General features: G+C 42.6%; 1 protein-coding gene across 1 annotated transcript in view; it reads right to left on the bottom strand.

Moving 5' to 3' along the window:
• The window catches only part of DCC (DCC netrin 1 receptor), a 566,036-nt gene that overhangs the window by 73,964 nt on the left and 478,505 nt on the right, over nt 1–13,567 (bottom strand). The window contains exon 15 of the mRNA XM_086479399.1: nt 11,256–11,450. Coding sequence (XP_086335525.1) covers nt 11,256–11,450 — 195 coding nt within the window. The remainder of the gene's footprint in view (nt 1–11,255; nt 11,451–13,567) is intronic.

Here is a 13,567-nt window from a genome sequence, read left to right as displayed (position 1 = left end):
CCTCGTCAAAACAGACGGGGTCTGACAATATCCTGCAGTAAAAGGAGAGGGTGGAAATTGCAGCAAGAGAAATTCCCATCAGTTATTAGGAAAAAAAATAAATACGGGGGTTGTCAAGCACTGCGGTAGGGGCCCAGAGAGGCTGTGGAACACCCACCCTCAAAGGTGCTCAGAAGTCATCTGCAGGTGACGCTGGTGGCCACCTCTGAAGCTGGCCCTGCTTGGACAAAAACCGGGACCGTATGACTTGAGGAATCCCTTCCAACCTGAAGTCAGCCTGTGGTAATTAATACCTGCTCACGTGCACACGATGGGAGCAGGAAGCTGGCTTTGATGCCAAGCGGAGGAGGAAGTTCTAAGCCAGCTACTGACACAGGACCCTTCCGTCTTCTCTGCTGCTCTCATCTTTTTCCTTCACCAAAAGCATACTGACTCCCCTTGATTAGCAATGAAAGGAGCGAAAACACAAATGCTAGGTCTTGTTGTAAGCAGAGTAACTCCTGCAGGAAATGCGCTGTTAAAAGAGAAACGGTCTTCAAGAGAATTACATCTATGCCCTGGGCGTCCTGCAATTGCCACTGATGCTGAAAGCCCCCCTAAAGGGCAGAAAAGCCATCATTCACAACTACCTCCAAAAGCAACTGGAGAGCTCCTCATTTACTCCTGTTTGGGTTTGTGGAAACATCACACCTAGTAATCAGTAGTACCAGTATCAGTTCCTAGACCTAGTAACATTAGTTTATCGCCAGGAAAAGGTAATTATTTACTGGACAAATGTCAAATTGAAATATAAACTCTGCAGGTAAGGGTTATTATATCTGATCACAGTCAGATGTAGGTACTCCTGTAACCTGGACATGAAATGAAGGGTGGCAGCCAGGGCTGTGGTTGCCCAGACTGCCAGGGCTGGGGAATGCTCCCAGGAGAACGGAAACCACCCTATATACACTAAGGACCCCAAAGCACCGTTTACAATACAGTTTTCAACTAGCGGTGTCACAACAAACAAGCCCAAAGCAGGCGGAGCTCCTGCTGGAGCTCCTGCTGTGCAAGACAGCCCAGAGGGAACCGGAGGAGTTTCTCTGCAAATTCAGGAGGCGTCTCTTCACAAAGGAGGGCGCCTGGGTCAGACCCTGGAGAAAACATTCTGCATTTAGCAGACCACTAAATAACTTTGTGCTTTGAGCGCTGCAGCGTCAGGGCTAGTCAGATATCCAGGCACGATGAACCGTGCCACGTGTGACATTACAGCATCAGCGGCATCTTTCCTGGGGGTTGGAGGCGCAGGGCGTGATTTGGCCCCCCTCCATGCAGAAATTAACCTCGAACAATGGACTGTACACCACCACCCAAAAAGAAAGGCCCCTTGACTCTGATTTTACAAATATCCACCGGGCACCTGATGGCTAGCAGATTAAACTCCATTAAAAGGAACAACGAGTGACGTATTCCACCTCTTGGACAACATACACTTGCCCTGGAGAGCAAAGCTTAGAAGCAGGGACATTATATCCACATTTAAAAAAAACCCCAAGTATATTTTAATCATATTAGCAAATTTAACTACAAATATTCCACTAGAATAAACTATCATGGTGAAATTCTCCAAATGAGTTTCTCCTATGTTGTCAGCTAGAGAAAAACAGTTTTGTTTTATTCCTTCTAGGCCCTTTGTACATCAGCAATAGCTGCCTCTCAGTGGTGGATGAGGAGATCATTTCTGTGATGTTACTTCATCGAATGTATCAAGTAATTTGGAAAGAAGTCACTATCAGAAAGGATAAAATGGGTAATAGAGAGCTCTCGTATTGCTTTCAATAAAATATGAGACCTACCAGCGAATTATCCTTTCTCTACCACAGCAGAATTAGCATATATTTACATCTTCTGGTAAACGGAACAATCCATAATAACACAGAAGAACTTTATTCAATCAAACTTACCAAATGCTGCAAAACCGAAGAAAGCATTTTACAACGTTACAGAGGATGAGCCTAATTCCTTCTTTGTGAATGGGAAGCACAAAATGTAAGTTTTGGAAATTTGGCACATTTTTTCCGTGCCAAAAGGCTTCATTCAATGTTTAAACAAAGTCAGGTAACTAACATGGCTTTTAAGTATCAGGAGTACCAGTATCTCTTGAACAGCAATTCCTTCTGTTGGGATCCGAAAGATTATGATAGATTGCTGACTGAGGCAACAAAATCTGAAACATTTGGCCGGGGAAAATTTGGCTGGGGAAAATTCCCACGTGAGTGTTGAAGTTCTTTTTAGACAAAAACATAAGTTTTGAGAGTGAAAAGTGAGAACAGTGGAAACTTGGACTCACATCTGCAGTCTGTCACAAGCACCTGAAGAAATGATGGACAAGTCACCGTTTTTTGTGTCTTCAATCCCTACGGTATTAACTCTTCTTTTTTTTTTTCCATTTCCTTTAGTCTTTTGCCTATAAGCTCTTTGATGTAGAGTCTTACAAAATGTTTCTATGTTAACCAGACAATGAAACCCCGATCTCATCTCAAACCTCTGGGCACTACTGTAGCACAAATCATAAAAGATATGTTAATACACATACACATGCTTAAAATGTTTTCTATATTTAATTCAAAATTGTCCTTGAGGAGCGCAGTTCTGCCCATCTGCTTCACAGAGCTGTGAGGGAAGAGGGACAGAGAGGGGTCCTGCACATCTCCATTCCAAACTCATACAACATAACCTGTAATTTTTAACCCAATCTCACCGCTGAATCCGTCACAACTGTTGAAGGCATGTCCTGGGGCTCTCGGGATGATAAATTAGGACTGCAGTCATCCTCCAAAAATGTGGTTGGGTAGCAATACCTGGGGCTTTGCCTCACTCTGCCACAGCGTGAGCTCCAGCACTGACCTCCTTGTCTTCTCACGGGCTGCGTCCTGGGCAAGACGCCTCCCAGCGAATCACCCCGAGAAGTCAACACAGACCTACCTGGAGCCATGGCGCCTTTGGGCGAGCGCAGGGAGGACGTGAGCCTGCAGCGAACCAGGGAAGGTCAGGGCATCAAAACGTGTGTGTGCCAGTATATATTTATAAGTACTCAGGCTGATTCTGGAAACATTTAACTTCTAAAAACACTCAGGAAAGTGTTTAACAGAGCAAAGAGAATTTATAATGAGAATCTGTTAAGTGCTTTTATTTTAATGTAGTCCAGGAGGTGAACAGCAAATCCGTATTTACAGTTGTTTGTAAGATGTCGTCTCATCACATATTATGCCTGCTTGCTGATTTCTCTGGTGAGCTATGTCCTGTGTGCATTATAACAAAGTGCGCGGGGCTTTTTTTTTTTTTTTTTTTTTTTTTTAAGCAAAGACTGTAATTTGAACATGCTTAGAAATAGGTCTTGTCTCCTGTGGAGACATGAACCTTTACAACTCCCGTGGTGCATCGCAAGCTCAGTGCACGCCGTGTCGGTTGGGATGCGAAACAACAAAAAAAATCCCTACGCGTACCCCATACATTTGTTATCGACGTTACAAATGCAGCCAAACTCAGGAGAAGTAACGTAGTGTAGCAGAAAATGAAGTGTAAGACATATGGACAAATGAATAAAAAATGAATAGCCACGACTCGGGATGCTTCCCGACATCAGAGCAAAAGCCATTAACGTACCAGGAGGGTTAACTTGTGTGTGGGCAAGGTTTCTTCAGGCAGTCGTACACAAAAAACAATAGCGAAAGCTGCACCAGGAGCACAGGTTGCCTCTTCCTCTGCAAAAAACGAGTCTTTCATCCAAGCAAATGGGCATCTATAAGCCTGGGTCGCTTAGCTGCTTCGATCTCCTTGGCATCCACGACTGAGAGATCAGAGACACTCCAGAAGGCAAAGCACAGCGTTGTGTCTGTCCTTTTCCCCGAAAAGTAAGCCTTGCAATAATGCTTCCTTTTTGTGAGTTTTTTTTCCCCAGTTGATTAATGAATATAAAGAAAAAAAAAATTTTCTTGGCTATCTGCATTATTTATACTACAATTCTGGATTATGAGTTATTCTTAGGCATTCTGTTCTTTACCAACGACAAAGGGAAATATTCAGCTCTTCTCTTCCATCTGTTGTCAATAGCTGCTCAACATTTTGTCAGGGAAGCCTGATGAGCTGTTTTTTACAGCTGGAGAACAGAGGCGTATACAAACTAAAATGCCCTACAGAAAGTCAAGCCAAAGTCAAGAGCACGAGCAGATTCCTACACGTAGGTGTACGGGCAAGCTAAAACTCACTTTAACACGAGGACACTCTTAAAATCCACGATTTGTGGGAGTTACACAGGAGCTGCTCGTAATGTAAATAATGCATGGATCACAACCTGACCCTTCGCTTGGGAGCGATTTCTCCGTACTCTGCAAGAAAGCAAAGTCAGGGAGAAATGAAAGAAAATTGTTGCACCGAGTATTTGCAGAAATGGCAGCTTTCTTTAAATGACAGTGAGTTTTCAAAGGCAAGAAAGAAAATGAACAGTCCCTGGAGTCTCGAAGTGCCTTTACTTGTTAGTGTTCTGCTTTAATGTGATCTATGAGGGAAACAGCGAGATGCATAAAATTTAACATATTTTTGTTTGATTTTCCCTGCTCCATTTTGTATTAAAAATGCAAAGGGAAGAAAACAACCCAAAACTACATTAAAAAGCTTTTTTGTTCCCTTTCATGTCTTTGTTATAATCCACAACTGTCATCTGCAAAGATTAAAGAAAACGAAGAACCTTCTTTCTCTGCCTGATCCACAGTTAAGATGAATTTGATGGAACCCTTTGTATTCGTACTGGTATGTTTGTTAAAATATAAATTCAGATCTAAAAGCTTTATCTTCATTTCTTGTCACTTGTAATTGTCGATTTTTTTAAAGTTCTATTCCTTGAATAACGCCGGGATCTGTAAAGTTTAACATCCAAAACGCTAGTGCACCGCCCGAACGGTAACACGTGCATCAAGATGAGCAAAGACAAGACCACCCTCACTGGCTGCCACCTCTCACCGTGCCGTATGGAGCCCCTCACACCCATCCGTATAGACCAGAGGAGACCGTGCAGCCCCCTCCAGCGTTATAAAATGACTTATCGGTGTCAGTTCTTAATATGTTCTTATTATTCATATGGTAGCTCTAATTCTCCAACCTACTAATTAAGCAGAAATTGCTCACTTCCATTAGATTTTCTCTTCGGAGCTTAACATTTTCAGATGTGTGTAGCTTCAGGCTTTATGGGAGGAGAGGGAGTAACTTTGAAAAGTCTTTGCTAGATTCTGCTGCGTATTACACACTTCGCTTTCATGGCCGGGCCAGGAGGATCAAAGGTTCAAGTTAAAAAGAGACATGAAAATAGTATTTCAAGACATGCATTTCAGCTTCCCAATCAAACTCTTTCAAGAGGGTGCATACGAATTCCTGCGCACTCGGGGAGATGAATGCAGCTTTTTCTTCGGCCGCATAAAGGCAACTGTACTTAAAAACTCTTTCTAAAATTACACCTTGTTCTTCTGTTCTCACACACACAAGGGGGCAGGAAGGGATGTGCTCTGAAGAAAAAAGTCCTGTAAGGCTCTGGAATTTGGTACAGCTTTCCCATCATATTTAGTTTTTAAATGCTTTGAGTATCTCTAAAATAGTCATTTTTATACACATTTTCTCATGGAAAGACACAGGGCATTTTACAGGCGGGAGTATTATTACAGACGCCAGAGGAACTACCTTTTCTGACCAGCTTAAAACTGAGTCTCAGGTTTTCAAATCTGCGTCCCTCCACGCTCCCTCACATGGTGCAAACAACCTGTCATCAGCTGCAGAATTATTCCACCGTCACTACTGAAATGCTGCTGTTGGGACGTCACTAACAGTGAGCAAAGGCAGAGGCCACGTCGTGCAGCACCGGGAGGCTAACGGTCATCCTCGGGGTCTCCTTACGCCCAGCCTACCACCCTTCCCATGTCAGCCTCCTACCTATTTCCCTTGTTCCAGTAAGTCACTAAAATATCCCAGAGCGAGTTACCAAAACATCCCAGCACGACATGATAATGTTGTTAACACATTGGAGTACGCGACGATAAAGTCACCATGTTCCATTTTTCCAATACACTAATTAAAAATGCAGCTTTACGATCTACTGAAAGTTTTATGCAAATTATTACAGCACAGTGTGGCGTTTCAGATATTTTGGGGTTTATGTTTGCAGAATCGGTAAGTGGAAATCTCCTTGGCATACTTCTTCCCTTTTCTTTTAAACTTTTATTTCATGAGTAAGCTTTAAGACAAAGCTCCATGGAGATGAGCCCAGCCAGTTCATTACTGCATTTAATGCCTTCTGAGTTGGATCAGTACAGAAATCGTTACTTCTTACGCGTAAAAGATCAGCACTGGCAGCTGTGAATTTCCCAATATTGTTAAAACCAACATTAATCAGCCAACAACCCTGCCATTTATCATCACAAGCAAAGGATTAAAAAATATTAAAAAAAAGAAAAGAAAAGAAAATTAAGTGGCTCACTAGAAGTGGGTCTCCTTCTTAGAATTATTCATTTGAGAGTCAGTCAAGCGCTGATTTCTTCGCCACAGAAAAGGCTGAATGAGAGCAGGGGGTGCTTGCTCCTGAATTTATGAGACTGACATCAAATATATTTCATACACCGCAGAAAGAAAATGCAACAAATTCTTCACTGACAAAGCTGAAGTCTCTGGATATTCTTATATTCTTCTGCACCTGTGGAGAGTGTCTCCGAGGCAATGTGACCACTCAGTCATGAGAAAATCACTCCATTTAATTCATTCTAGAGTACAAGTGTTCCCTCTATACAGTCGTATTCAAGATGATCACCACACAGAATAAAGTTCTCCATCACCATTATGAAAGACTGAGCAGTTTTCTTCATGTTTTTGAAGTGATTTATTCAGTAGCTGAAGTGTACTGCTCAGACAAGTGCTGTAACAGCTCAGGTACAGCCTGATTCAGTCATTAAAAAAGTTTTGCTTGAAGGAAGTAATCAATTAAGTACCTGAAATGTGATGCAAAGCTGCCGTAGACTTGTGTGTACCGGTGTTACACTTGCATTATCAAGAGGAAAGGAATTAAAAAGCAGGCCACTCTGTGAGCATGTAGGACTCCATCCTCCCCCTACGGGTGATCTGCTTAAGGAGATTGCCCATCGCTTCCAAGCCTTGTACTTCCAAGTGGGGTTTTAAAAGTATTTAGGATTACGAAGGTGCAGTGAAGTGTCTAATAGGATTTCTAAAGAGACTTCGATATCTGACTTCCATCCAAAACCAGGAGGTACTACACAGAAAGCATTTCTGGTCGATCATTAGCAGCAGACTGAAGGTGCAAAGATGTTTGGAATTCCATAATCACCTCTGGAACTGCGAACCCTGATGCGTAACAACGCACACGGTGGCTAAGTTACAGCTACGGACATCCACCGTGGTCAACGGGGAGAAAAAAATCAGGCGATGGAGCTGTTGAATGGGCTGAACTATCCTTGCTCTTGCCTTTTCCTGCTTGATGGACTACAGAAGGAACATGGGCTGATACGCCTCAAACTCAGGTGACTCAGTTAAACATCTGAAGTTGGGTAAAATAAATAGGCAGCCTAGGGAGTAGGTCAGCGAGTTTATCGTTTGTTCTCTCTTACCACAAAGGTTTCACCACCAAATACTGACCTACCACAACCACAAGTCAAGCTACCATCTTCTCTACAGAGAAGATAAACAGTCCTGAGCTTAAACCACGGGCTACGTTTTGTATCTGACTCTGCCTCAACTTCGCGTTACGGTAGTAGGAAGTCATTTAGGGTTAGATTTTTAGAACCACGGAATTTAGCATAAAAATGAGAAATCAACCACACATTAGTGTATTTCCACACATGCACAACAGTCATACCCAACCACCCGTATCGACAGGGCGTCCGTGCAAGCGGCCAACAAGGACGTGCAGCTGCTCAAACAAGTCAGGGAAGGAGGAACCAAACCCACACAAATTCCCGCACGAGGAACCTCAGCCTCACGTATCCAAGAGGCGGGAACTGCTACAGCAACCCCACTGCAGGAACCGCCAGACAAAGGGGGATCACGAAGGCAGGAATTTCCAGGGCAACCGTACTGCAGATGCTGGGAAGGGAATAAAGCCAGTGAGCCAGCCTGGGGGGGCTGTTAGCTCCAACTTTCCATACCCCTCTTCTCAACCTCTCAACTGCAAGGTCTTCAGAAAGACGTCCAGGAGGTGCTTTTGTGCAGGTCTGAACACGCAGAGAGAAGAAAATTGTTCCCAGGAAAACGATCAGGCACGCACGTACGCGCAGAGGGAGGGCATCACGGGGTTCTGCATCCCTGTTCAACCCGGCACGGCACTGGTTTTAACAGAGTTCTTCGCCGTCATTTCTCTCAGGACTACAGCACGAGGTCGTAGCAGTAAAACAATGCCTGACATGGACCTGGATTATTTGGTTCGGGCATCTGTGCGCAAAAATGGTGACTGCAAATGAGACTCAGGCAGGATTTCTGAGAGGCAGCTGATGTCAAACAAACCTGATCGCTCTTTAATGAAAGTATCTACCGCTCCAGAATCTAAATGACACACAGGTTTGCAGCGCGCTTCAAAACAGCACACAAAAGAACAACACACAAAAAAATACAAAAAAAAAAAAAAAAAAAAAAGCTGGAGTGAACCTTGGGAAGCTGCAAAATGCCAATTTTTCAGCTAGATACATCACAGACTGGATTGAGGCCAAGCGTGGTGACCTCGCCGCAGTCTCCGTCTAACGAGACAAAGGAGAGCTGGGGAGCCAAGAGGAAGCAATCGCTGAAAGCCACGAGGATCAAAAGGGATGAGGTCTTCGGAGCGGAGAGAAAAACTTGGTGAAGTTCATCATTTATTTAGGTATCAGACTTCCGTGTTGCTTTTGCGTATTACCTTTAAGATACACCCCTCATGTACAGGTTTCAGAGGAAATTTTACAACAAGTAGGAAGAGTCCATGTAACATCTATTTTCTGCCTCATTCCTGCCAGCAGCACGACCCGATTCATAACCTTATTGAAAACAGTGGGTTTTTTTAGGGAAAGAGTTCTATCTCATCATTTTGTGTAAATTTCTTGTAATGGTTTCTAATAAAGTGGGTGAATAATGTAGGAAGTGTCGGCAACTGCTCTAATTTTTTAAAAGCTTTCTCTGGGCCCTTGGTCACATCCCCCTCGGGTTCATTTTCTGTGGATATTTAAATGCTGGAATTTCATTAGTGCAATTATTCATGGAAATTGATTTTCAAAGTTGTACCTCTGAATGTTCAGAGAAGTTGAATTTGAAATGTGCACAAATGTCAGGATTTGTGACCAAAGTGCTCGTATCCTTACCCTGTCAGAGACCAGACGCATGAGGCTTATCCGGACAATGACAATAAAGTTACACTGCTCGCATTTTGGATATTTCCAATCAAACCAAACAAAAATGTACAATGAAAAGATACTTTCCATTGGAATAATTAGCAAGTTTCATGAAACCTCAGTCTGTTGGAGGACGTTCAGCGAAAAAAACCAACCCTGATTTCAGTGACCAAATTATTTATAATGAAGTATTTGATATGCTCAACAGTTTCTTGACATTTTCTAGATGTCTGAGTGTTACTTCTGTAACTAAAGTATTTTAGAGAAACACCCCCTCTGACTTGCTGGACTTTGTATGCACTTCTGCCTGCCAGCAGAGCCAGGAGAACCCTTTTAATCCGCAGAAACAGTTCTAACAGCTGAAGTACACTGTCAACTTTCCACCAATACCAAGTGTAGTTACCCTACATGAGAAGGCTTTTCTATCTGCAAGTTGCTCCTAGCATATCTTCCACCTGATGACAGGGCAAATATATTCACTGGTCATTCAGTATATGAAGGAAAACAAATGCTAAAGCTTCACAAACCCCAGGACATCTCTCCAGCTGCTAATCAAGAGACTTTGAGCGAGAGCTGACCATTTTGAACTCTATGAAACCGAGCTGTGGAGGCATCTCCTCCTTAGCTTTCGCCAAAGCATATTGGCCTTGACAGCTCTGTCCATTTAATTTTCTTTTCCTGTACTTCTGGATCAACGGTGGTGAAAACACATTAAAAATACAAAACAACTTAAAATAGGGCTTGGGAGAAACTGAATCCCTTTTGGAATAAAAAAACCCAAAATACTTGGCAGTTAATCCTGACCGTTAGTTATGAGACACACACATTCACGAGTAGTAGCTTTTGTCTTTGTATTCCACAAAATTTTTTCCACAGTCCAGTCAGACATCTTTCCGTTTTGCATAGTAACTTTGCATTTGCACAAAATGCTACCAAATCAACCTTTTTCTGCAGAACCCACTGAGTGTTTGGGAGCGTTTATGTGCGGCTCTTTGCAAATACCTCCATCACAAAACATACATCTGGACACAGGGAAGCTGTTCGATGAAGTAACGGTAAAACCAGTTTATTCCGCGCTCCAGGTTTCCCCAAGGAAACAGCAAAAAGGTTGGACGATGCAGTTTCATGGTGCTGTAAAATACCAGCTCCAAAGAAAAGCGTCCCCAGATATCAGAGAGTTTCGGTCCTCTGGAATTGAGATAGCTAGTCCAGCTGCACACCTCTAACGCATCAGCTTAATGAATCTACCTGTAATAACTGATCGTTCCCAGATCACTAAGCAGAAAACTCACCATTTTTACCCAGAATAAAAGCGCTAAAGAAGAAATGACAAGGAAACCATTAAACTTTTTGACTTCCTTTAAACTTTGAGCTGTTTTCCCAGTGCTAGGAGAACGGTCCGCCATCACTGGAAGGATCCAGGTCCCTGTGTACCACGCCGAGAATTTAGATGAACCGTCACAGAGGCTGTGCCATGAATAATGAATAACCCCCTCTCTCTCGGCACCATTTTGACGGACACAAAATAGGAGTTTTGCAATTGCCATGAAATTCAAACATGGTGGGGGCAGCCCAGGGAGTAACATCTTTAGGTCCAGCTCTCCGCACAAGTGGGAGACAGTATCAGGAGCACAAGGCTTAATAAGACCTGCTGAATAAAATGAGCATTTGATCAAGGAAATCTGACGTGTTTGAGAGCGTCCAGAGTTTTGAAGGTAAGACCAAACGCAAAATGGAATGCAGAAGCAGCCTAAGAAAGCAACATATAAAGGAAGCACCAGTGACAGCCTGAAAATAAACCTGTAAAACCAGCGTAACCTCAGAGGAACCTCTTTTCATGAAATGAAATGAATGAAAACGATTACTTACCCAAATTTTCAATGGAATAATAACGCTGTTTACTGTCCACCCGCACAGTCTCAGCATATGGGCTCCCCACGCCGTAGCCGATGATGTACCCGCGGACGACAATGTTGGGGTTCAGCGGCGGAGTCCAACTCATGACGATGCTTGTTGTCAAGGGCCTGACATGAAGAGAGCTTGGCTGGTCAGGAACCTGAGATTCTGGGATTCAAAAAAAAAAAAAAAAAAAAAAAAAAGTAGTATAAATTAACATTCTATTCAAGGTTTGAGTTTAGATTAAAATATTTGCGCAAAAAACCCAACCGGGTGCCCCAGACTTACATGCAGAGCTTACATGCAACTCCATTTCTGAGCTACACCCTTCCCTCCCACGAGCACCGATATGCCTCATCCTGTTTTAAACAGCCTAAGGCTAAAATGACGCAGGAAAATGAAAGATGACCTGCAAGAGAACTTCCAGGAGGACAACTCTGCCCTTCCCTGGTCTGTCTGCAAGTTCAGCAGGATCCTGACAGCTGATTGCATGAGTTGTCCCGTGCTCACAGATTATTTAACAAAAAGGTTTACTTTGTTAGCGATATACTAGTATATTCTGGCAATAACCTGTCTCTTTCCCATGAAAACAAGAAGTGAATTTAACTCTTGGATGCGCATCTCTTGCTTTGAAGCTGCTTTAAGTAATATGCCAACATTCCAAAAATGAAATTATAGAATGAGATATTTTATTTACAGGTAGTCCCAGGCAAAATCCGTTACTTTAAGTAGTAGTTAATCACTTGGAGTCTATTTGCCTTCTACAAGCCTGACTTGACTGCAAAGGTCAGATGAGTTAAATGCCTTTTGTTTGAGTTTACCCGGTAACTACCATATCACAAGTCTCTTCAGAGGAGCTGCACAGTAGCTTGTCTTTTTGAGAGCAGAAAGAGACAAGTCACTATTTTTCCCCAATAAAAAGGCTTGCAATATAATAGATGAAAGGTTATACGGAAGGCAACAAGGACAGGGCAGACCAAACAGTATTAATACAAAATGATGTAAACTCCAACAAAAGACACTTCACAGTTGTGAAGCATTCCCACTGTAAACCTTGGAAAAGGCAGTAAAACCAAGAATTAATGCTCCCCAATAACCAGTGCCATACGTGTGTCCTTGGTATTTTATGTGCTTTCAGACGAATTCTTATGACCACATGAGGGTACTCTGAAAACCTGCTGCACCTCCAGGGAAGTCTGATTAGTACATCACCCCGCTGCAACACCCAGCGACTTTAGAAGTCCTTTGCATTCAACTCCTTAGAATTACAAAGCGTGGGTCTTGCTTAAAGCTCGAAGAAAATTCACTGAGAAGTCGCTACTCACAAAAAGAAGAAACATGTTGCACCAGCAGTGCCGCTGTAAGCCACGTTAGGCTGCCATTTACCCCCAACCCCACTCCCAAACTTTTGTTTTGATGCAGAAGCAAAAGTTGCTCGAGCAGCTATTCCTCCACAGCGCTGTTTGAAAAACAAACGACAGAAGCATTTCTTACCAGCCCCAAAGGGAAAATAACAATTTAATGCCTTGAAATGAGAAGCTGGATAACGTAGAAATACTGCAATTCCTCAAACTTCCTAAAAGTAGCAATTCTCAGGCAGCAAAGGAGAGCAGAGCGTTCAAAGAACCGATTGCCTTCAAATGATAATTTTTATATCTGACACAACACAGAGATTTCAGCTGCGGTACAGATACCTCTAGGCAGCCGTTTGGGTTAAAACGACTTTATTCAAACATTTCATATTCTTTATTTCAAACAATTCAAATATGTGATTCAGAGCTAAATCACGCCTTCTTGTTTCAGAAAGCAAAAGGCAGTTTAACTTCTTGCACCTTCTTCTGAAATAAGTCTCTAAAACGAAGCTGGGGTGAACAACATTTTTGAACTATTTTTTGAATATTAAAGTTTCATAAACACGGCGCTGTTTTTGGGGAAAAAAACCCCGACATTTTTGCTTCAGCTTTCTGTATAAAGCAATTTTAATTACATTTTGATCAGCTTTACTTTTAAACACTTTCTAAAAAAAACATTTTTCTCATTCTGAAACAGCTCTGAATTCTGTAATTTGTGCCATGTGTTGCACAACCCAAAGTACAAAGCTAAATGTCATAATTAACTATTATTTTTTCCACTCAAACAACAGATTTTTGGGTTCTCTTCACGACGAAGCACATTTTCCACAGAAATGACTCCTGCCAAACGTAACGTACAGCCAAACACCTAAATCCACCAGTTCTTCAGGAAACTGGACCACGCAGCCTTTGCGCGGCTCTGCTGATTTTCAG

The sequence above is a fragment of the Leptosomus discolor genome, chromosome Z (assembly GCF_034619465.1).
Source record: "Leptosomus discolor isolate bLepDis1 chromosome Z, bLepDis1.hap2, whole genome shotgun sequence".
Lineage (NCBI taxonomy): Eukaryota > Metazoa > Chordata > Aves > Leptosomiformes > Leptosomidae > Leptosomus > Leptosomus discolor.
The sequence above is the reverse complement of the archived record's forward strand: the minus strand, read 5'-3'. Positions and strand labels throughout refer to the sequence as shown.